The sequence below is a fragment of the Eptatretus burgeri genome, chromosome 6 (assembly GCF_056783735.1).
Source record: "Eptatretus burgeri isolate ZD-2024b chromosome 6, Ebu_testis_v1, whole genome shotgun sequence".
Taxonomy (NCBI): Eukaryota; Metazoa; Chordata; class Myxini; order Myxiniformes; family Myxinidae; genus Eptatretus; species Eptatretus burgeri.
In genome coordinates this window covers 85,700,395-85,722,387 of record NC_140966.1, presented here as the reverse complement: position 1 = coordinate 85,722,387, position 21,993 = coordinate 85,700,395, and the positions used below count along the sequence as shown (strand labels likewise).

General features: G+C 43.6%; 1 protein-coding gene across 2 annotated transcripts; it reads left to right on the top strand.

Moving 5' to 3' along the window:
* Window positions 1–2,222: 2,222 nt before the first annotated feature.
* On the top strand, window positions 2,223–20,227 carry GPX7 (glutathione peroxidase 7). Of its 2 annotated transcripts, XM_085886021.1 has the most exons (4): window positions 2,223–2,455; window positions 2,618–2,935; window positions 18,791–19,052; window positions 19,599–20,227. In XM_085886021.1, the coding sequence occupies exons 2-4, from the start codon at window positions 2,753–2,755 to the stop codon at window positions 19,760–19,762; spliced, it is 609 nt and encodes a 202-aa protein (XP_085742147.1). In that variant the 5' UTR covers window positions 2,223–2,455; window positions 2,618–2,752; the 3' UTR covers window positions 19,763–20,227. The 2 variants fall into 2 exon arrangements, with proteins under 2 accessions (XP_085742147.1, XP_085742148.1); XM_085886022.1 differs by lacking the exon at window positions 2,223–2,455 and having other exon boundaries at window positions 2,472–2,935.
* The last annotated feature ends 1,766 nt before the right edge of the window (window positions 20,228–21,993 follow it).

Sequence of the window (21,993 nt, the reverse complement as noted above, 5' to 3'; positions counted from 1 at the left end):
ACCAGCCTCACATTGTTGAGGCATTATGGTTTTTTTTATCTGATGCGGCAATAAATCTTAACATTTTTGAACTCGAGTCTTCTGCAGATAAAACATGGCGGGGAAAATATAATATTATAGTGGTGATGAAAAAAAAAAATAATGGTGGCAGCCTCTACAATTTTACAATTAACTGTGACATATACTCCTTCAGACCCGCCGTCATCCACGGAATTCCTGTGCGGATCACGGGTATCCCTGCTAGTTTACAATAATAAGACACAGTGTAAACTTAATCACGAATATCAGGCAGGCAATGTCTTCTTCTTCTTCTTTCGGCTGCTCCCGTTAGGGGTCGCCACACCGGATCATCCGTATGATCCGCACAGTGATTTGGCACATGTTTTACGCCGGATGCCCTTCCTGACGCAACCCTAGTCGCCTCTTACGACACAGGGATATGGTACACCTATTTTAACCGGGGTATACACCAGCCCAGTATACTGGTACTCATTTCGCTGACCTCGGAAGGATGACAGGTTGAGTCAACCCCCCTGGTGTATTAATTCAGTGGCCTAACGGGGCTTGAACTCAGGACCTTTTGGATCCCAAGCCGCTGCCCTAACCACTGCGCCAACCCCAGGCATATCAGGCAGGCAATGTACAATGAGCAAAAGCACTTAACAATTCTACTTATCAGACTGGCGCCACACACACACACACACACACACACACACACACACACACACACACACACACACACACACACACACACACACACACACACACACACACACACACACACACACAATGGACCCCATGGGGTCTTTATTCGGTCCCTCAGCTCAGGAGGGAAAGGCGAGCTGGAGACCAGGACCTTGTCGGGTACCTCTCTGCCTCGTGCGGTCACACCAGACTCCAACCACCACAGTGGGTCTCGAACCCACGACCCGAAGTCCACGGGCCCACGACCCTGGCTGCTCGGTCACCACCACCACCACCACCACGAGGAGCCACCGCAAAGGACCACAGACGAAAAGTCACCACGACCGCAAACGAAAAGCCACCACGACCAAGACCAAGCCAATCGCCACGATGACTCCCGTACACTGGTCCTGACAACCACTCTCCTCTCCTTGCCAGGTCTGAGGGATCTCTTCCCCTCCCACTCGCCTCCTGATTGGACGAGGGGTTGTCAGGCGATCAGTGGCCTTCTCTCATTGGTCGGGGTGCCTCGGCCCTGCTCGCCCTTTGCCCATTGGCTGGAGGAAACGCTCTCTGCCCTTCCTCGGAGCGGAGCCTCGATCTGAAGTGATGGAGGCTCCGCCCACGCCTTCAGCCAAAAACACGTGGGCAATGGAGTCGATGGTGCGGAGAGGTGGAGGATTGATGTAAAAAAAAAAACTAACTATAAAGAAACTTCGCAGCGCACACATGTAATTCCCATTAGACAGAAGGACAGGACCCTGACTATAAACACATACTTATCAAAATAACTGAACTGCGGGGGCTGCTGTATGTTTGTGTGCAAATGGCTGCCAGATTCGTAACAATATAACATTTGATATAAACAAGTTGTTCCTCAATCATAAACTGATCATACGGATGGACATGAACCAATTGCTTAAACCCACTTTTTGCTTCGCGTGCGTGGGGGGGGGGGGGGGGACCTCCTCCATCCTTTTGTCCAGAATATTAAACGTTTTTCATTTGAAATTGTTTGCTATAAGCATCTGCCAGAGAGCGATCCAGTGTAAATGTTCAGTATACTGGACACATAACCAGGACCTGGAGGGCACTTAGCCATAATTGGATGTCTTTGGTGAAAACCCCAAAAGAAAAACACGTTTATAAAGCTATCAAATGGTGTTGAATAATGAGGGAATTGTTATAATCAAAGAAATAGTAACTACTATCCTGATGTTTAAGTTGAAAGTGAAGCCTGGTGTTGGCATAGTGGTTACCGTGGCTTGGGATACTTGGATCCTGAGTTTGAGCCCTTTTTGCTGCTGAATTAGTACCCGGTGGGGTTAACTCAGCCTGTCAACCTTCTGAGGTTGGGGAAATGAGTACCAGTGTACTGGTATAGGGGCATAGCATCATCGGCATCGTTTGCCCCCAACAAAATGATAGCTACCCGGAAGCCAAGCTGCCATACCTAAGAAGAAGCCGACTATTTGAAAGTGGAGGAGAGGCCTGATACCTGATCAGGACCAACATGGCCCCACCCTACATCTGCTTACTTATGAGGGTACTTGAGGTGGAAAATCAGGAGAATATAGCATGTGGGAAATGAAATAAGGTGGGGGGGGGGTGAAGTAAGGTTTCAAAAAGGTGAATGATGTCGCAAGTGTCGAAGGAAGGAAGACGGGTGAGAGCTGAAAAAAATAAGGAAGGTTGAAGAATGGAGCACGTGGGTGGAGAAATTCCATCTCAATTCATTCACTCGGTCCGCAGTGAGCGAATGACTGAGCAAGTAAGTTCATCTTTGAGTTAGTAGTACGACTTGTGAATATTTCATGGCATAACTTTTTGAGTTCGATGATCGGCCATTGCACCGGTTGGTTTGCAAGTTTGTAAATTCAGGAATTATTGCATGTGCTGGTTGTTCATGTGTGTTGTAATCTTGTCCGTATAGTTTTAGAACTCCACAATCGAAACGAGAAGAGTGATCGCCGGTGAAGTTCAGGAGGAGACTCCGCATTCCCTGCACATCCCTCTGGATCGTGGCCGTGCGGGGCTCGTACAGGCACTCCCAGGGGGTACGCGGACCATGCTCCGGATCCCCGCGGCGACCCGTGGCCGAGTGATGCTTCTGGGATCAGCGCTGCTGCTCTCCGTCGCTCTACTGGCGGTGCACATGACGCGATCATCGCAGAAAGCACAGGATTTCTACTCGTTCCGCAGCACGAATATCCGTGGCAAGGAAGTGAGCCTGGAGAAGTACCGTGGATCTGTAAGTCACCGACCTATCGAGGTCCTCCCCAAGTCCCCCAACTCGTTCACGTAGTCTCACTTTCCATGTTCAACAATAACTTTATTTATATCCTAAAATTCCAAACACCGTCATCCAACTTTTTTCAAACTCTGCCTCTATAGTACCACCGCCCTCCCCAACCCCATCCTTTCTCAATACCATTTATGGTGGAGATCGTGGTGATGGTAACAACAACAAAAAAAACATTTAAGGTTCAGTTGCACTTTCTCTTGGAGGGGTTTATTGGTGGAAATGTGTGATCACGATGAAGGTCGTCTGGGAGTTATTGGGGTGATGGTGATAAAAATGATGATTGTGAATGACATCGGGCTCAAGGAAGATGAAGTTGCACTTCGGCCGAGCGACGTTTCAATGTGAAGAGCTCAGTTCTAAAATGCTCTCCTAACTCGAGGAGCCTATTTCGGCTCACTTTGATCTTTAGAATCGCAGCAAATGTGTCAATTTCTATCGACTTTCATCTCTTTATTTTGTAGTTGACGTAGCTATGTAATCTTGGTGCTGGGTGGGTTTTAGGGGAGAGGGAGCGATGCACACAATTGAGCACACATGTGTTGCTGACGTGGCAGTGAAGGAAGCGAAGGACAAAGAGAAAGTAAAAGAAATGGAGGTCTTCCGCAAAGGAAGGAAAGCAGTACTGAGATATGAGGCTCAAATTAAAGCCTGGTGCCCACAAAGTAGAAACATGTCAAAATACATCGCTACAAAAGACACTAAAAGGACATTTAGCCTTCTCATGGCTCATGATATCTGGAGCCAAGGTTCAAATCCAAAATGAGATATCTTTGTCCATTGCCAACTGATGTTTGTAATTCATGTTAACGCACACTGATGTCTACCAACGTCCTTGCCCTGCATTTGCTTTACGTATTAGCTCCATGAGCCTCAGGTCAATGTAAAATAAAAGAAAAAAATAATGAACTTTTGATGAAAGAAAAAAACACATACCAATTTAGATTTTCAAATGTTTCACAAAACTACATAATACCACAACAGAGAACTTGAACAGCACTCGGTATATGGATATAATCGATACTAATAAGTGTGTCAGTGTGTCTCCTCCATAACTCGAAAACTATAAAAACCGAGCAGCCTGAAACTTTGCATGCCGACTAAGAAAACTCCAAGGAAGTGCATGAGTGAAAATTGGATGTTTGGATTAATTAAAACATCCCTTTTGAAGATAATTAATGGCCTTATTTAATTATATCCTTTTTTAGGCGATCCTCAGCCACCTCATTCTATATGGGAGTCTTAAGGCGTTTGTTTCCTTGGTTACCTCGCTGGGGTCTGACGCTGCCATGTTTTTTGGCTTGCTCAACCATGCCTTGACTTGGAACAGGCCACAACGATTTCTTAATGATCGTCATTTTTTTCCACTTTCCTCACTCGTATTATCGAATGCTTGTTCATCTTAGCTATGAATTGTTGGGTACATTGTAATGCTTATAAACGCCTGGAGACGCCAGCGTTCGTGGTTTTATTTCATTTCCGCCCATGTGATAACCTCAAGAATCTCTTACACAAAGCAGGATTAGAAAATTTAAGCTCCAGATTTGAACTCTCTCTCTCTCTCTCTATTTAGTGCAGCCTGTGGCTGCTGGTTGCATCATTGGTTGGGACGCGGCTATGCCGCTGATGTGGTGTCCCCCTTACCAGTACACTGGTGCTCATTTTGCCGACCTCGGAAGGATGACAGGCTGAGTCAACCTCCTGGTGTATTTTCTAATTTAGCGACCAATGGGGCTTGAACTCATGACCCTAGGATCCCAAGCCACCACCCTAACCACTAAGCAAACACCAGGCTTAGATTTGAACTGAGCAGCACTTCTGACGATAAACAAAGTGTTCATTTGTTCAATTCGGACATTGCTTGGGCATAGTTTTATCAACGGCAATTGGTAATCACTTAACAAGCCAGGCGTTCCATTGGAGTGCTTGCTTGAGTGTTTCAGCCACTTACCGAGCGCCCCACAGTCGATGGAGGTACAGTTCATCTCCTGATCGGGATGTGCAGTCAACAGTTACTACAAGGTAAATATATGTATACAGCACCTACGGACGTGGTATATATATGAGTGAATTTGGATCTGAACGGAATCTGCACAGGTGTGTGGACATGTCATGCCTGTTACAGACGCCATGATGGAAAAGTTTCATCCTGTATCTTATGGAGGTTCTTTCAGGTTTTCCTTTGTCCTCACGTCTGTTTCTAAAGCACTTGGTTATCGGATTTCCTTTTCAAAGGTTATAACTTTCTTTTTATGAGTTTCAAAGTAAAATATATTTGATAACGTCCAGTTTCTGAGCCGTTTTCTGTATTTACGTATTTTCTAAATTACTGAGCCAAACATTTTTTCCACCTGTCACACGCAGCAGTTTATAAAGATTAATGTTTGTGAATATCTTCCACAAACGTCTATATAAATGTAAGTTTGTTTTTTCGGTGAAAGCTGCTCAAGGTTTCTGGGTTGTATGCAGTACATGCTGTCGCCGGTAATCAAACTGACTCCAACCTGCCCATTCCCGAAAAATTGCCAATATCGGCAAAGCACTTGTGTGTGTGTGTGTGTGTGTGTGTGTGTGTGTGTGTGTGTGTGTGTGTGTGTGTGTGTGTGTGTGTGTTTTTTTTTTTTCATAAAGCAAAACGTATTCTCTCTTCTAACTCCCCTAACCCCCACCCCCCTCTCTCACTCTTTGTTCCATCCTTGCTCTATCCACTCCCAAAACAGTGCAGCACCCTCCTCCCACACCTCTCCCCGTCTCTCTCTCTCTCTCTCTCTCTCTCTCTCTCTCTCTCTCTCTCTCTCTCTCTCTCTCTCTCTCTCTCTCTCTCTCTCTCTCTCTCTCTCTCTCTCTCTCTCTCTCTCTCTCTCTCTCTCTCTCTCTCTCTCTCTCTCTCTCTCTCTCTCTCTCTCTCTCTCTCTCTCTCTCTCTCTCTCTCTCTCTCTCTCTCTCTCTCTCTCTCTCTCTCTCTCTCTCTCTCTCTCTCTCTCTCTCTCTCTCTCTCTCTCTCTCTTTCTCTTTCTCTTTCTCTCTCTCTTTCTCTCTCTCTCTCTCTCTCTCTCTCTCTCTCTCTCTCTCTCTCTCTCTCTCTCTCTCTCTCTCTCTCTCTCTCTCCCCATCGCTCTCGCTCTCCCTATCTCTCTCTCTTTCACTCTCGCTCTCTCTGTCTCGACGTATCCAAATGGTGGTTATGTCTGGGCGGTGTTTGTTTCGAGCCATGTCTGGGTGGGGTTTGTCTCCAGATGTGTCCGGATGGTGTTTATGTCCAGACGGGAGTTTGTCTCTGGATGCGTCTGAGCGGTGTTTGTCGCCGGATGCGTCGGGGCGGTGTTTGTCTCTAAATGTAGAAAAGCATAGTCAACACCACAATGGAAACTAGAGAGCATTCCAAAATGCAAACCCGCTTTGTACTCCAACTAAACTTGATGAATACAGCAATTTAAACCAGAGTTGGTGTCAAAGCCACCCAATGCTCACCTGTTGATACATTTATCGTTTTTAAAAGACTCGTCTAATAATTAATATTTTTTATAAAGCATTGCAGTGAAGTCTGATCCAAATAATTTTAAAGCAATATATGTATTTGTATATTGTAATCAGTAACAAGAGCGCAAGTGAGCACAATATACGCCCAAACAAGAAGGTATATACAGAATTGTGCTACTACATGGAAAACAACATCCTGGTTGTCATGGCAACCACTTTAGATGACGAACGTATGTCACGACACACCGTCTCCACAGTATGTACCTATGAACCAAATATGAAAGTTTAAAACTTTGGGAGTTAGTGTGCAGACAGGAACGGACAGACGGACAGACACAGACAGACAGACGGACGGACGGAGGACACATAATACGCCCTGACATATATGTATATGTATATATATATATATATATATATATATATATATATATATATATATATATATATATATATATCGGGCGTATAAAAAATAGTGTGGTAGATAAAAACATTAGAAAGGAAAAAATAACTTGCACCAAAAATTTTAACATTTTCACGCTCCCACTGACGCTCACGCCGGGGGTATCGCGATAGCTCTCTGTTCTTCGAACAGGCGAGCAAAAAATTAAAATTATTAATTCGCATTCTCCTTATTATCATTATTAAGGTTTGTTGAAATGTTGATGACAAAAGCTCAAATGGTTAACAAGAAAGCATCTCAAAATGCCAGTGGACAAAATAAATAAACATGGATGCGGTTTCAAAAACCGGCTGTATCGCGCTACGCAGCTGTGTACGGGCTAATAATGGCTTTTTGTACTGACTGTGACTTTGCCCTTTGACATTTTTACCAAATTATTAATTAGTCTTCTCCATATTCTCATAATAGAAGTTGGTTGAAAATTTGAGATGACAGAAACTCAAATAAAACAAAAAAAGTTGTGGCCTGGACAGACACACACACAAACACCATTGCAAAACCATCCAGCTGGGCGGGTGGACGGACTAATAGATGGAAGAGCTCTGAGTGTGTCGACAGCCATAGTCAAAATGCAGACGCATATCGAAGAGTGACAGTAAGGTCGCCGAACCAAAACACCTTCAAGCCACAATGACACAATGTTTTCATGATAGAACGTGTAAAAAATAATAGTTCATTCTGATATTTTATGCAATGATATTGTGTAGTCTGAGCAAGTTATGCAGCAAGTGATATCACTGCTGACAAATGCATTCTGGGTGAAACCTAGATGGTGTTAAATCATGTATGCCAAAGAACAGAGGTGTATCAAGTTCCATATATGGATGAGAACATCAAACCAGCTGAAATTCACAAGAACTTGTCTGCACAGTTCGGTGATGCTTACTGCATCTGTCTGCATGTCTTTAACATCGATGTGGATCGAAATGGTATATCGAGTTAAAAAATGGCCAATAATTGTGGAACGATCTTGAGCATTCGCACTTGCAACTGACTGCTATAACTCAAACAAACATGAACGTGTTGAAAATACAGTTTTGAAATTGCAGAAGATTTGGATATCAATTTGAAACAATCATTCATTCTCACTTGACATTCCCATAACGTCGGTACCGAATGACCTCGTATTTGATCAACTCATGTGGCCATTTCAATAAAGCTCTTGGAATACTAACAGAGGGAGGGAGGTTATTTCTTCATGAAGCTTGTGACATGTGATGTAAGACCTGGTTTCATCATATCTTCTTCTTGCGTATGGCAGCTTGGCTGCCGGGTAGCTATCATTTTGTTGGGACGCGACTGTGCCGCTGATGCTGAGCTCCTATCACCAGTACAATGGTACTCATTTCACCGACCTCGGAAGGATGACAGGATGAGTCAACCCCACCTGGTGGTGGTGCGGTGAATGGGGCTCAAACTCAGGACCCTAAGATCCCAAGCCAACCACCCTAACCAGTAAGCCAACACCAGGCTTAGGTTCATCATATCACTCCACGGTAAAAGTGAGTCGAGTGGAAACATTTTTTGGTCTCCACCAGCAAAAATGTTCAAGGTTGAGTCATCAGCCTGAAAGCTTGTAGAAATGCTGTTTTGGAATGAAAATAATTTTTAAATAACCTTATTGGCCTTTTTGTCTTCCCCATCAGAATCTGCAGTGACTCATGATTTGGGAAACCCAGGTTCAAACCCCTCGATACAATTTGTGTTTGTCCATTGCTTGCAAATGTCATTGTAACTGGCATAACACTTTAATATTTTTTCCAAAAATGAGAACATTATTCGCGATGAGCACAAACACATGATTAAGTGCACAATAGCATGATATTGAACTTGCTGATGACAATCGTGTTGTACAGATGTGTGATTAACAGTGCTAATGAGAGTACCACAGTAAAGTTCTTGGGGTGACATGGAATCTTTCTCATTCATATGCAGCACAAGACTGTGGGGTAGCATCATTGGCAGAGGGTGTGGCTGTACCACTGATGCAATGCCCTCTGATGGTTAGGACAGGAATTTGTAATTTGTTCAGGCTGCCGGCAATAGCTCACCTAATCTTCACGAAGGACATCATGGGATCTTTAGTGTACACCAACGAATGCTGGCAGACAGGACGTCTGTTTAACGTCCACTCGAGGGATGGCACATACTTTGATGACTCACTCTGCCTGTGAAACACCAGGATGATGGTTTATAGCTGGGTCGGGATTCAAACCCAGGTTAAACAGCTTAGAGGCAAGTGTGCGTACCCCTCGGCCATCCCGTCAGCTGACATTAAATGATAGAGAATAACTGCTTTGATGAACTGGAGGGAAGAGCATGGCTGGACAGACTCAGGGTGGCGATCCCCCAAATGAGAGAAGGGGAGACCAAAGATCTGAAGTGGTACAGGATGAATCGGACCACTACCTGTCTGTAGTGGTAGAGCAGCAGGTTTGAAGTACTGCAGGATTAAAGCACTCGTCCTGATGCTCAGAAGTGGTTCCACTTCCACTGAGAAGTACGATGAAGGTGCATTCAATTTGAGCTGAAGCTTTGTTCAAACTTTGGACCCACACTTGGCCCCCATCAGATTGGGTCAAAAGGTAGCAGACCGACAGTGGAGCAGTGGGGCAACAGTTGGACACATTGAGCAAGGAAATGAATGGAAAGGAAAAAAGGAATGAGGTGGAGGGAAGGAAGCACAGTAACCTACAAGTCAGAGGGTTGGATTCATCGGAGTTATTGTGGGTAGAAAAGATTGTGTGTACCAATGGGGGATGGCATGAAATGGATGTGCACTGCCTGATGGAAACCTTAAAGGGAAGAGTTGGATATTAACGGTCTCAGGACAGAGGTTATACAAATGGGTTAAAAAGGAACAAAAGAGTTGCTTGTGGGGGGCTGGTCTGACTTGTGCAGTGAAACCATGATCTTTTTCTGCACACATTAAACCAACTTCCCCCCCCCATTGTTTTGCTTTTGTATCCATCTTATCCACCCTCTGCATTCTCCCATACCCTTCAACCTCATCCACATCCTTTGTTGTCCGTCTCTAACTCTCCGATTATTTTCTTCCTCGGCCCTGCTGTTGCCGTTTCCCCCCTCTCTCTTTCTGCTGTTCCTTTTGTTAAGTTACGTCCTGATCTGTTCTGCATTCTAGCTCATCCATTAATTGAAAAAAAATAAAAACAGGAAAAAAAAGTAAACTGGTCAGACACGTGAGATGAGGGTGTGCTGTAAACCTGGATCTTGGGAGTTTTGCCAGGAGGGGTTTACTGTACTAATGCATATGCATGCATCTTGGAGTGGCTGCAGATGTTCAGAGGACTGAGAGGGCAGGGGAAGCTGGACAGGATGAGTGGTGGTAAATAATGGAGAGGCCACCAATCTATCTGTGATGGTGGCAGCATCAGGCCTTGTTCTTCATTGTGAGATGTTCCAATCATGTCGAGAGCTTTAGATTCCACAGACTCCAGATGTGATGCTAAGGCAGACAGTCCAAAGGGGAGAGCATACTCCATAGAGTTACAGACAAAGGCCTTGTCAGCTTTGTGCATCTCTGATTTTTCAAGGAAGGACCTGGAAGATGGAGAATGCTCAGTCCATGGCTGGCTTTAGAGACAAGCTTTACTATGTGGTCGACTCAGGAGCAGTTGTGGCTGATGCTGAGGCTGAGAATATCATGAGAATGAACCTCTTCTGGTGGATAACCATGGAAATAGATAGGTGGGTTCATTTGATGATACCACTTGAGTGACAGGGTGAGACTGAGATTTACACGCAAAGAAAGAAATGTTCCACTTATCAAACCCGAATCTAATCAAGAGCATGTCAGCAGAGCGATGCAGGAAATGTGTGCCTGTCGGTGCGATGGGGGTACTGTACGACAAATGTTCAGATCTGCAAGTAATGCTGGAGCATCTGCTCTTGTTTGGGTGATCTGCTGTTTGAACGCGACTCTAGCCAAGACATACAAAAGACTTTATGAATGGTATGTACTGCTTCCTTGCTTGATGCCCAGCATTTAAAAAAGATAGAGCATGGACATGCAACCATTGGGCAGGCTTTACGCAGGCCTAATGGCTTCCTCCTGCATTGAAGTTCCTTGTAAGGGAACTCGTATTATAATGTGGAGTCATCTCCAAAATATAAAAGAGGGTTTACCAGAGCATTGGCGATGCGTTTCTGTTTATGAGGAATATTACTAAGCCAAAGACACTGCCTTAGGATGCACCAGCCTCCACTGGGAGAGGAAAGGGTTCCATTGAGAGCAAGGTATTGATTGTGTCAGCAAGAGTTCAGGAAGTCAGAAAGCCAGTCACAAAGGTTACTTTGTATGCTAAGGCCCAGTCACACCTTGACGTTTTAGCCAGCAATGGCAACGTATTAAAATGTATGTTAAACGCTGGCTTACGTTGAACTTTTGATGTTTTTTTTTTTAAATATTCGGACGTATTCATAACGAGTTGGTCGTATGCATAACATATTAGTAACGGACACATAACGTTCCGTTGTCTTATAGATAACTTATACCAACGAATGCTTAGCCTGTTGTCGGCGTTCACAACCTATGCCCAACGATAGTCTAACTTATGCAGAGCGCGCTGCACGTATCGCCGACGATGACATGACGTAGCCTATTAAAAGGCTGCCGCACGACGATTCAAATCATAACCGCCGGAGAAATGGGAGTGTCAACATCGCAGTCACACCTTGGCGATCTTGCCAACGTATGCCGACCTCTGAAAAATGCGTCAAAACGCTGGCGCACGTCGAATACGGTATGGGTAAGTTTGGTATGCGTGGATAGAACGCTAAAGTACGCGATCATACGTCGTAGTAAGTGGAGTACGTCTTGTACTTTTAAACATGTTAAACATTTTACGACGTGCTTGCCGTATGCCTCACACGTTCCGCATGTGATGGGAATAAGTTGTACGCACGATATGCGAACGTTGGCACACGTCGGCAAAAGCTACTTGTAAGCTACTCATAAGTCGAAACACGTCAAGCTAATGTCTAGCATACCCAAAAGTTATTTCTAACTTATGAGTAACGTGGTTTGAACCAATTCCTTACGTATTTATAACGCACATTGACGTATGTAGATGTATTTGATTGAAGTCTTCTGGACGACCAAAGAACTAAATGAACGTGTTTCTAACTTACAACTACCATATAATGGCGTATTGGCAGCGTTTAGGGGAATTGGTATATAAAAATGGGCTTCACACAGGAGGAACCCGTCAGTGTTCCAGACTACATGGTTTTTTTATTTTTTTTTTCAGCATGACGGTGATGTTGACACTTCGATTTCTAGTGCGGTTATGATTTAAATCATTGAGCGGCAGCCTATTAATTATATTATATTATAACCGCACTAGAAATCTAAGTGTCAACATCACCGTCATGCCGAAGAAAACAAACAAACAAACAAAAAATCATGGAGTCTGGAACACTGACACTAAACCATGGAGTCTGGAACAATGACACTGACATTACCTCGACGTGTTTCGACTTATGAGTAACTTACAAGCAAGGAGTGTCGACGTGTCTCAACGATCGCGTAGCATGTTAGCAACATGTCACTCATCGGTTATAAATAAGTTTCAGGTACGCTAAACATTACCCCGACGTCTTTCAGCCTATGAGTAACTTAAAAGTAACATGTTGATGTGTGTCAATGATCGCGCAACATGCTTACAACACGTTACTCATAGGTTAGAAATAAGTTTCGGGTACACTAAACATTACCTCGACGTGTTTCGACTTATGAGTAACTTACAAGTAACGTGTGTCGACGATCGCATAAGGTACCTAAAACTTATGGCGAGCGTAGCGGAACTTGTGAGTCATACGCTGGCATAAGTCGTAAAATTTCAAGCATGCTAAAATTTGAGGACAACCGCAAAGTACAACGATGAAAGCCAGCGTACTACAACGTATAGCAGTGTTTTTCAGCGTGCTCTCAATGTTTCCAAAACTTACCCATAACGTATTCGACGTGCGCCAGCGTTTTAGACAATTTTTTTTCAAAAATCGGCATAAGCTGGCTAAAACGTCAAGGTGTGACTGGGCCTTTACAGGCAGTGAGATTAACAATTGAGCTAGTTTGTCAAACATTTCTTTCATTCATGGTGCTCTTGTGAGTACGTCCCTGATAGACAACCATTGACAGACTGTGCAGCCAATTATTGGTAATTTCTCACTTATCAGGAAATGGAATTCTAGATAAGGTATTGTCATCGTGCATCGTCTGACCATCTGTCAGTCTCCTATTTCGACTTCTCCGGCCAAACCGCTGGGCAAATCCGGCTGAATTTGGCAGCAAGGTTCTGCTCCTGACTGGAAACGGGGATTGCAAAGCTTGTTCTGGCCATGTGACTTTAAATCAGTCAAAATGGCGGACTTAGTAAATTCCTTCAAAAATCTTCTTCTCCAGACCCGCCAGTCAGAATATTACCAAATTTGGGTTACAACATTAGGCCAGGGTAGGGATGTTAAATTGCGCAGGTGGTGCCGATCATGTCACAGGAAGTGTCAAAATGGCCGACATCGTCACTTTTGGGGAAAGTCGCATAAATTCCTTCAAAATTTTTCTTCTCCAGACCCACCAGTCAGAATGCTACCAAATTTGCGTTACATCAGGACAGGGTCCAGATAACCTCCATGGGTGCCACATGGAATGCAACAGTACCAATCCACAATGAAGGGCCATGCCTAATGGCACTGCAGAGTAATGTCTTACTCATCGTTAGCTCCTGAGAATAACCAAGAATGAACTTTGCTCCTACAGAGTATTCTGAGGTGCTCTCTGGCTCCACATGCTCGTACATACAAGTAGATGTGGTTGGCACAAGACAGGTCATGGACTACAATAAGTGTCCCTTTGTCAAAGGTTGGCCATCAAAACAAAAAGAAAGGTTAGCCAAATTATCCCTGTGGAAAGACAAGGTGATGACATCCTTTTATCACAAGCTCAGAAGCTCTGACAAAATCACAAGCTATGTATTGTCCCTCTCTTCAAATGAAACCACAGCTGACCGCTCGCGAGAAGGCTGAATGCCCCAATTCTGTGTTTTCTTCAAAATCTTCTGTCCCCAACCCCTCACTCTTTGTACACACCCTTCCCAGTCATACCCAACTGCTCTGGAACTCTATCTTTTCAACATGAGATTGTGGAGAAGTTTCTGTCAACCATCACTTTTGACTGTGCTACTGCACCGTATGGCATTAGCTCACATGTCCTAAAAACCTGCTCTGCTGCTCTTGTAGATCCTCTCTCTGCTCTTTTCACCCTGTCATTTGCCCGAAGTCCTCTTCCATCTGCTTGGGAATCCACCAACATCACTACATTCCGTTAAAAAGATCAGAAAACTGATCCCCTTCACTCCACACCTATCAGCTTACTTCCAGTCATCAGCAAGGTCATGGAATCCATCAGTGCAGTTGATATGAAATCACTCCTTTTCTTCAAAAACCTCATCTCAGATCACCAATTTGGATTCAGACCAGATCACTTCCCCTTGGGCATGCTGCTTCGACTCACCCAACAATGGGTGGAGGCCCATAATGTCAGACATGAGATCAGGGCCGTCCCTCTTGACGTATCTTGTTCTTTCGATAGTCTGTCATTACACCTTGCTCTCCAAACTCTCTGCCTATGGCATCCAAGGCCAACTCCACACATGACTTTTTAACTTCCTCAACTTTCATAGCTATTGTGTGGCTCTCAATGGAATCCTTTCCTCTCCTCTCCCTGTCAAGGCTGGAGGCAGTTTCTGGGCCCATTCCTTTTCCTGATCTTCATTAATGATCTCTCTTGACTTTGGAAAATCCCTTTTAACTATTTTCTGATGACTCCACCCTCTACCGTGAAATCTCTCATTCTTCAGACAGGCAGGCTGCAGCCTTATACTTCTCTTCAGACCTTAAAAAAAAAAAAATCACAAGATTGTCAAATATTTGGACCGTCTTTCAATCCTGACAAATCTCACTATCTCTTTCCGAAAGGACTGTCTGGCAAACCCGCCCAACTACTTTCTTAACAATCCATTTGAGTTAATTCAGTCATTCAAACTGTTTGGTCACACTATCACATGACCTTTCTTGGACAAACCACATTTTAAAGTTGGCCGTTTCTTTAAACCTTGGTTACCACCCCACATTATAACACTTCTCCATCCAAAATGAATGGCTTCCAGGACACAGACTGGGGCAAATCGCTTATTGCATCTTCCCTAGACCCATGCATGGCCATCTTTCCGTTCAAGGAGAAACCTTGAATCGTCACTGAACATAACACTTTCCTTATCCATTGCACGTGTTAACACTTATCCGTCAGATGTGCTGATTTGACCACTGCAAACATACTTTGATGTGTCACAGTGCAGGTCTGGGATGCTGCAAACAGGATGACAAGCACAGATTCCAGAATCACAGCGACACTTCAAGATGGTACTCACACTTATCCTGCAAGGTCCAGGGAGTGTGTTTGCAGTACCCTGGGCAGTTTGGAACCAAATGCGTAGTTGGATCATGTGAATGTATCAGTCCTGAGCGGGAGTCATTATACTGGGACATACACTTATTGGCACATTTCTTGTTGATCCAGGAGCTTGATATTTTCTGAGGTTATACACAGTTCCTCTCCTCATGTTAAAGAGCCTTTCAACACGGCTAATGGAAGACCCTGCTTGAAAATGTCCAAAGATTTGATTCCTCTCATATTTTGACAGACGTGTCGTTATAATGGATTGTTAAAGAATGTAATCAGTGTGTTTCTTTGGATGATCCACATGCTGATGTCTCGCAAAGACTATTTCAAATTTGCTCAAAATGCCTTGAGTTATCTCTAAAAACCTAAGGGTGCATGAGTTGCACGTCCTGAATGATTATTGCACGAGGCAATTACGTTATGTGGAAATTTGCAATCAGGTGTTCTTCACATCCCTTGTGCCAAAACGGCACTTATGATGAACGCTGGAACAGTCCTTCAACAATTACATTATCAATTCCACATGTTTGGTTTTTTTTAATGGTGCAGAGAGTATATTAAAGGAAGTGTTTACGACCTGTTGCATTGAGTTTTATTTTCATGAACATTCTTGAAATATCATGAAAAAACTAAAACCTGAGTTCATCTCTCTAATGTTTTGCTTAAATAGACCAATAGTCAAAACATATCAAAGGTATTGCACAACGTTTTAGCTTTTCACTACAGTTTTTCATATCAACTCGATTGTGTGCTGAAATTAAATTGTTTCTGAAAGATTTGTTTTGTACTGTAGATCTGTGCACGCTGAAGTTTAATGCAAAATCATAAGGATCTTGAGGCACAGGCAAAGGCCATTTGATCCATCATGCCTGTGTCTCTATCCACATCCCCGCACTTCCACCTGCTGCAGGTATGACTAATTATACAGATAACCCCAGCAGGAAATTTGGCAAGGGCACCAGACACACATTGAACTCCTATTTTTGAAAGACACTAGGGGATATATCATGTTCACAACCTACATGCAAACAGTATAACTAGGCATGGCCTACTTTTTGTTATTTCGAAACATACCATGAGTTGTTTGTCCACTGCCTAAATGGTGACAGCATAACTCGGCTTTACCTTTTGCCATTCAAAGCAAGGGGTTTTAAAATGCAGTGATCCCGCTGCCTTCAAATGCAGACTAGTTAAGATGGACACCAACTGACCAACTTCAAATCTTCAAATGCAGACCAACTTTACACTAAGTAACGTTGAAATATAGTATCTAGCTTACAAATACAGTCTACCATCTCCTCTCCAGCCTCACCCCCCATCTCCCACTTTGTTTGCGATATGTTCCCCACATTTTTCCGCAGGGTGCTCATGGTTCGCCAGCAACTACCTACTGGTAAAACTACCAAACTCAAGAATCGCTGCTCACCTTCACTCTTTTATTCCTCTTTTTTCCCCACCTCTGGAACAATCTCTCACACTCTCTGCAATCCCACTCTTCCCTCCAGGTCTTCAAAACAGTTATTCACCACCATCTCTTATCTCTCCCCATCTAAAAGCATGACATTTTCTAACCCCACTAATCCACCCCAAACCCACCTCCTTCAAATTCCCTGCTTTCCTTCCTGAAAGTCCTTGTCGTGTCCATCTTGTTTACCCTGTGTACCCTGCCCCATCCCTCTCCCTTCGACAGATCTCCTCATGTCTCTGTTCACCACTGTTTTTTTCTTCCCTCTCCCGCCCCTCTTGTCTCCTGCTCCCCTTGTTGTACATTCTGTGTGTTAGCTCTCATACGAGCCCCGACATTGTATGCAAAAACAATAACATTACCCCCGTGTGGGGGTGACGGTCATCTCTATGATGTTTTTTACTCTCATAATCGATGAACCGTTGCCAGATATCTCCTAAAATGACAGACTACATCGGTTTTGAAAATGGCGACTTTCACAAATTTCGTGACCTCGTGACCTTGACCCTGACCTCGAATCCGGGAAAAAATATGTCGTTGGGTATCACTCATCGACCTCTACCCACATACCAAATTTCATGAAGATCGGAAGTAAAAAAGTTTTCTTTGTACCGGGAGGTGTTTTTGACCATCTTCCAGGTTACGTGGCGGCCAAACGGGTTGGAAATTCAAAAATCTGTCCGGTTAGATACGAGATAATATTTTTTACTATCATAATCAATAAAAAGTTTCCGAATATCTTGTAGAATGGCAGACTAGATAGGTTTTGAAAATGGCGATTTTTATAACTTACGTGACCTCGTGACCTTGACCCTGACCTTGAACCCGGACAAAAGTTATATCGTTGTGCAACACTCATCGACCTCTACCCACATACTAAGTTTCATCAAGATCGGAAAGAAAAATTGTTGACGGACGGACATTTGGTCCGGCTTTATTAGGTCATCTCTCTCGAGATGACCTAAAAAAGTATTCCTTTCTCTCTTGCTTTATATTCTCCTCTTTTATCCATGATGTGGGACTCTTAACTGTGGTGTTAATCTATAAGATTTTGCACTCTTTACCCCTCCTTCATGAAAGTTATCATCTCTTCATCCATTAAATGATCTCACTCCTCTTCCCTTATTGATTAGTCCGAAACAGGGGCTTATGGATTTGGTCTCGATTTTCGTTTCCGTGCGTGCGTGCGTGCGTGTGTGCATCTGAAACCATATCTCAGACTTGTAAGGACCGATTTTATTCGTACTTCGCACAAAGGCAACACACGGTGGTATACATATGCATTTCATCTTTTTTGATATCAGATCCAAGATGGCCGGCTGGCGACCATTTTAGTTGTAAAAAAACAACAACCCAGTGTCGAACACATCCTCAACCATCTCTCGGACAAATGCATTTACCGATCTTGTTCAAACGTGGTGCACAGTTAAAGAATGATGGCTTACATATGCGCATTATTTGTTTCGAGATCAGATCCAAGATGGCCGACTGGCGGCCATTTTAGTTGAAAAAAAACCCAATGTTGAACACGTCCTCAACCATTTCTCGGACATGCGTTTACTGATGTTCAAACTTGGTACACAGATAACGAATGATTGCTAACATATGCACGTCATATTTTCGAGATCAGAACTAATTTGGCTGCCTAGTGGCCATTTTGTTACTTAAACCTATCCCCAACCATTTCTCTGACATGCATGGTCCGATTTTGTTCAAACTTGGCACCAGCACAGTACACATTGACATACACTTGCACCGAACTTTATTTTGTGATCTGATCAAAGATGGCTGACTTTTAGTTGTACATAAATATGGGCTAACCCTTCTAACTCCAAATAACAAAATTACGAAAACAATGGGGGCTATGATATTTTGTCTTTTTTACTTGTTTTTCTGACCTTATTCCTATTTTTTTCGCAGGCCTCACTTGTCGTCAACGTGGCTAGTGATTGTGGGTACACCGAAGGCCACTACAAAGCTTTGCAAAGTCTGCAGACAGATCTTGGACCACGCCACTTCAATGTTCTCGCCTTCCCTTGCAACCAATTTGGCGGTCAGGAACCTGGGACTAATGCCGAAATCGAGTCCTTTGCCCGTCATGTTCATGGTGCCACTTTCCCGATGTTTGCCAAGACGACCATCTTTGGGTCAAAACCTGAGCCAGCCTTCAAGTTTCTCATTGGTGCGTTAAAGGACATGCAACATCATTCATTGCCTGGAAGGTTTATACAATTGTGAGCCAGTGTCTTGGCCAAGTCTCTGAGTCCCAATGTTAACTTTTCGTCATACCTGATTGTCCTTTTAAAGTGACGTTTTGCAAGTGTGGCTGAGAGAGTGTTTTTATGTTTGACAACTGAAGTCATTTTGATCCTTTAATGCTGAGCTTGCAATCCTCTCTTTCTCAGGGGAAGTGTTAAGTGTTAAGGCATTTTTCATGCAAGGGACTGGTGCCAATGACTGTTTTTAAGGTCCTACAACTTTTCCTCATTCTGTAGTTGAAGTGATGTCATGTAGATTTCTGAAATGTTTTTTTTTTCTAGACTTGAAATGTAGAGGCCACATCACAGTGCTTGAACGCTTGTGGCACTGCTTTCATCACTATGACCATTTGTTCTAGATTATCCAGGAATTATGTGAAGGTTGCAGAGTATGGCAAGGGGTTTTTATTTTGTATTTTTTAACCTAAGGTTATGATAAAACTTTAATTTCACTGTTGTGCTTTCAACAGATTCAACGGGAAAGGAGCCACGTTGGAACTTTTGGAAGTACTTGGTGGATCCAGGTGGAAAGGTGTTAGGTGGTTGGGGGCCAGAAACTTCTGTGGATGAGATTCGACCACGTGTGATTGAGCTCATTCGGGAGATCATTTTGAGTCGAAGAGTTGAGTTGTGAGCAACGCACCATGCAATTATTTTCAGGAGCAAATATACAGTCCTCAGGTCAGCAATTGTTGTGGTAAATGCTATTGTGGCTGAACTTCTTCAATCCCAACTGGTCTAATTTAAGTTACTCATCACAGTTCAATGCTTTCTCTCGTGCTCCACCTTATCTTTTCCAGATCATTCTATGTCAGCGTCAGTGATGAGTTTCTCAAATAAAACCAATTGAGCAAGAAGCCTTTTAAATTATATGTCAAGGTTTAAAGAAACGGCTTTTAAACCTTTAAAGAAGCCTTCAACAACAGTTGTGATTCTATGTAAAGGCAACAGTACTTATATTTCTTTAGATTTCTCAAGTAATGGGTGACGAACCAAAACTACTATCGGATGAATGAAACTTGGCATGCAATGAATGTCTTCTGTTGGAAAATCTCGTTTCTTTGTTTCAACCAAAATAAAGAATTTTGATGTTTTAGAATTTTCTAAATGACTTACGCTATTGCCATCTTGATAATTATTATGTAATTTAATTGGGTCAAAAGGCTCACCAAGGAAGAACATGTACGTATATGAAGGTTTCTGTTCCACTGCTGGCGTGCATGCTGTAATTACTTGGAAAAGTGAAATCATAAACAGGCAAAAAGGGAACTAGAGCGTATACATCCGCCAGGTTGAATAGTATATGTTTTGTATTCCACTCATACGCTGGATCTGCATCTGGATCTGAACCAAAATCTAATCAGCTTGTTCTTGTCACCTACCTAATTCATCCACCAAGTTTCATCTGAATCTGTCCATAAGTTTTTGAGATATTATACTAGCTATTGTTTTTGGCCCTATTTCTCAATGGCGAAGAATCACTTCACAAGATTGCCGTGTCCGGATCCGGATTTGGATCTTCATCAACTTCGAATCAATTTATCTGTCACACATCCAACCTGTCCTCCAACTTTTATCTGACTACATCCATAATTTGAGATATCCTGCTCACAGACAAAAAAAAGACAGACAAACAGGGGTGAAAACATAACCACCATCCACCTTCGGTGGTGGAGGTAATAAAAAGTAATATATGGAAAGGGTTAAAGCTGCCATGAAAAATCACTTCAAAGAAACAACAAAAACTGATCCATGGTGGGGAAACTGCGAAGTTAAGCTACATATTGTTACGGCCACAGGTACCGAGTGTATTATGAGGGGGTCAATCCCCATTTCTCCTCTGAAGAGCCGGACTTGGGGGCTGGGGCCACCGCTCACAATTAACTTCGCGGTGCGGTGGGTTGCTTTACAACCACGAACGCCAATCAGTGAACCACGAGTTCCAGTGTTCACCGTCTAATTTTTCCATTTAACTCGAGGTCACGTGGCTTCCTGAATGGGGAGCGCACCCTCAGCAAAGCACCAATCTTATCGTGATTAGATCTTCATTAGGGTGGCGGAGCGTTTACTGCTGGTGCGTGCCAACTATGACAGGTCAATTCGTTTGGTAATTACCTCCCAGTCTAAATAGGTTCAGACATTGCTGGATCAATGGAAGGAAAGGACAACATGGACAGGTTGAAACGTCACCAAGGAATTAATTAATAAGGAAAAAATAAACAAACAAAATAACTTTTTATTTCCTTGTGGTAAAAATAGGTAAATTCAAATCAATCAAAATAATCCCAAGCAAATAAAGAATTAAACAGGCATTGATAGAAAAACAGACAAAGAGCAGATGCTTATCACTATGCCTTAACAATTAAACACGAGTCAAGGGTACCCAGCAGATCATTCAGGGAGGAAGAGAAATCCGGTCTCGCTAACTGAGGCAGAAGTCGTCGTACGTCAAATAAAACGTCCCGAAATGTGTGAGCGTGCCTTGGTCTGTTGCCAGTGCCCTGCCTTGCCGTGCACCCACCCACAAACAGGCTTGAACACCAATCGACGTCACGTCGTCACTCCCAGGAACCAGGGACACCAAGAGCAGGTCTCGAGCAGAACCAGCAGGAATGGTCCAAATGTCACCCACCGTCAGGAGCCACTGTGAGGTGCTGTGGAACTGTGAGGCACTGAGGCACTGTGAGGGGCTGAGGTGCTGTGAGAAGCTGTAAGGCGCTGAGGTGCTGTGAGGCACTGTGGGGCTGTCACCAGCGATCAGAGTTGCAAGGCTGCAAGGCAGTCACCAACTGTCACAAACGAAACTGTCGCCAGCTCACCAACCATCTGACTGGAACTGACTGGAGCTGAAAATTGCCGTCACCC

Coding starts and splice junctions, on each gene's coding strand:
- GPX7 (XM_085886021.1), top strand. CDS start 2,753: ATGCTCCGGATCCCCGCGGCGACCCGTGGCCGAGTGATGCTTCTGGGA. Junction 2,936..18,790: donor TGGAGAAGTACCGTGGATCT/GTAAGTCACCGA, acceptor TTTTTTTCGCAG/GCCTCACTTGTCGTCAACGT. Junction 19,053..19,598: donor AGCCTTCAAGTTTCTCATTG/GTGCGTTAAAGG, acceptor TGCTTTCAACAG/ATTCAACGGGAAAGGAGCCA.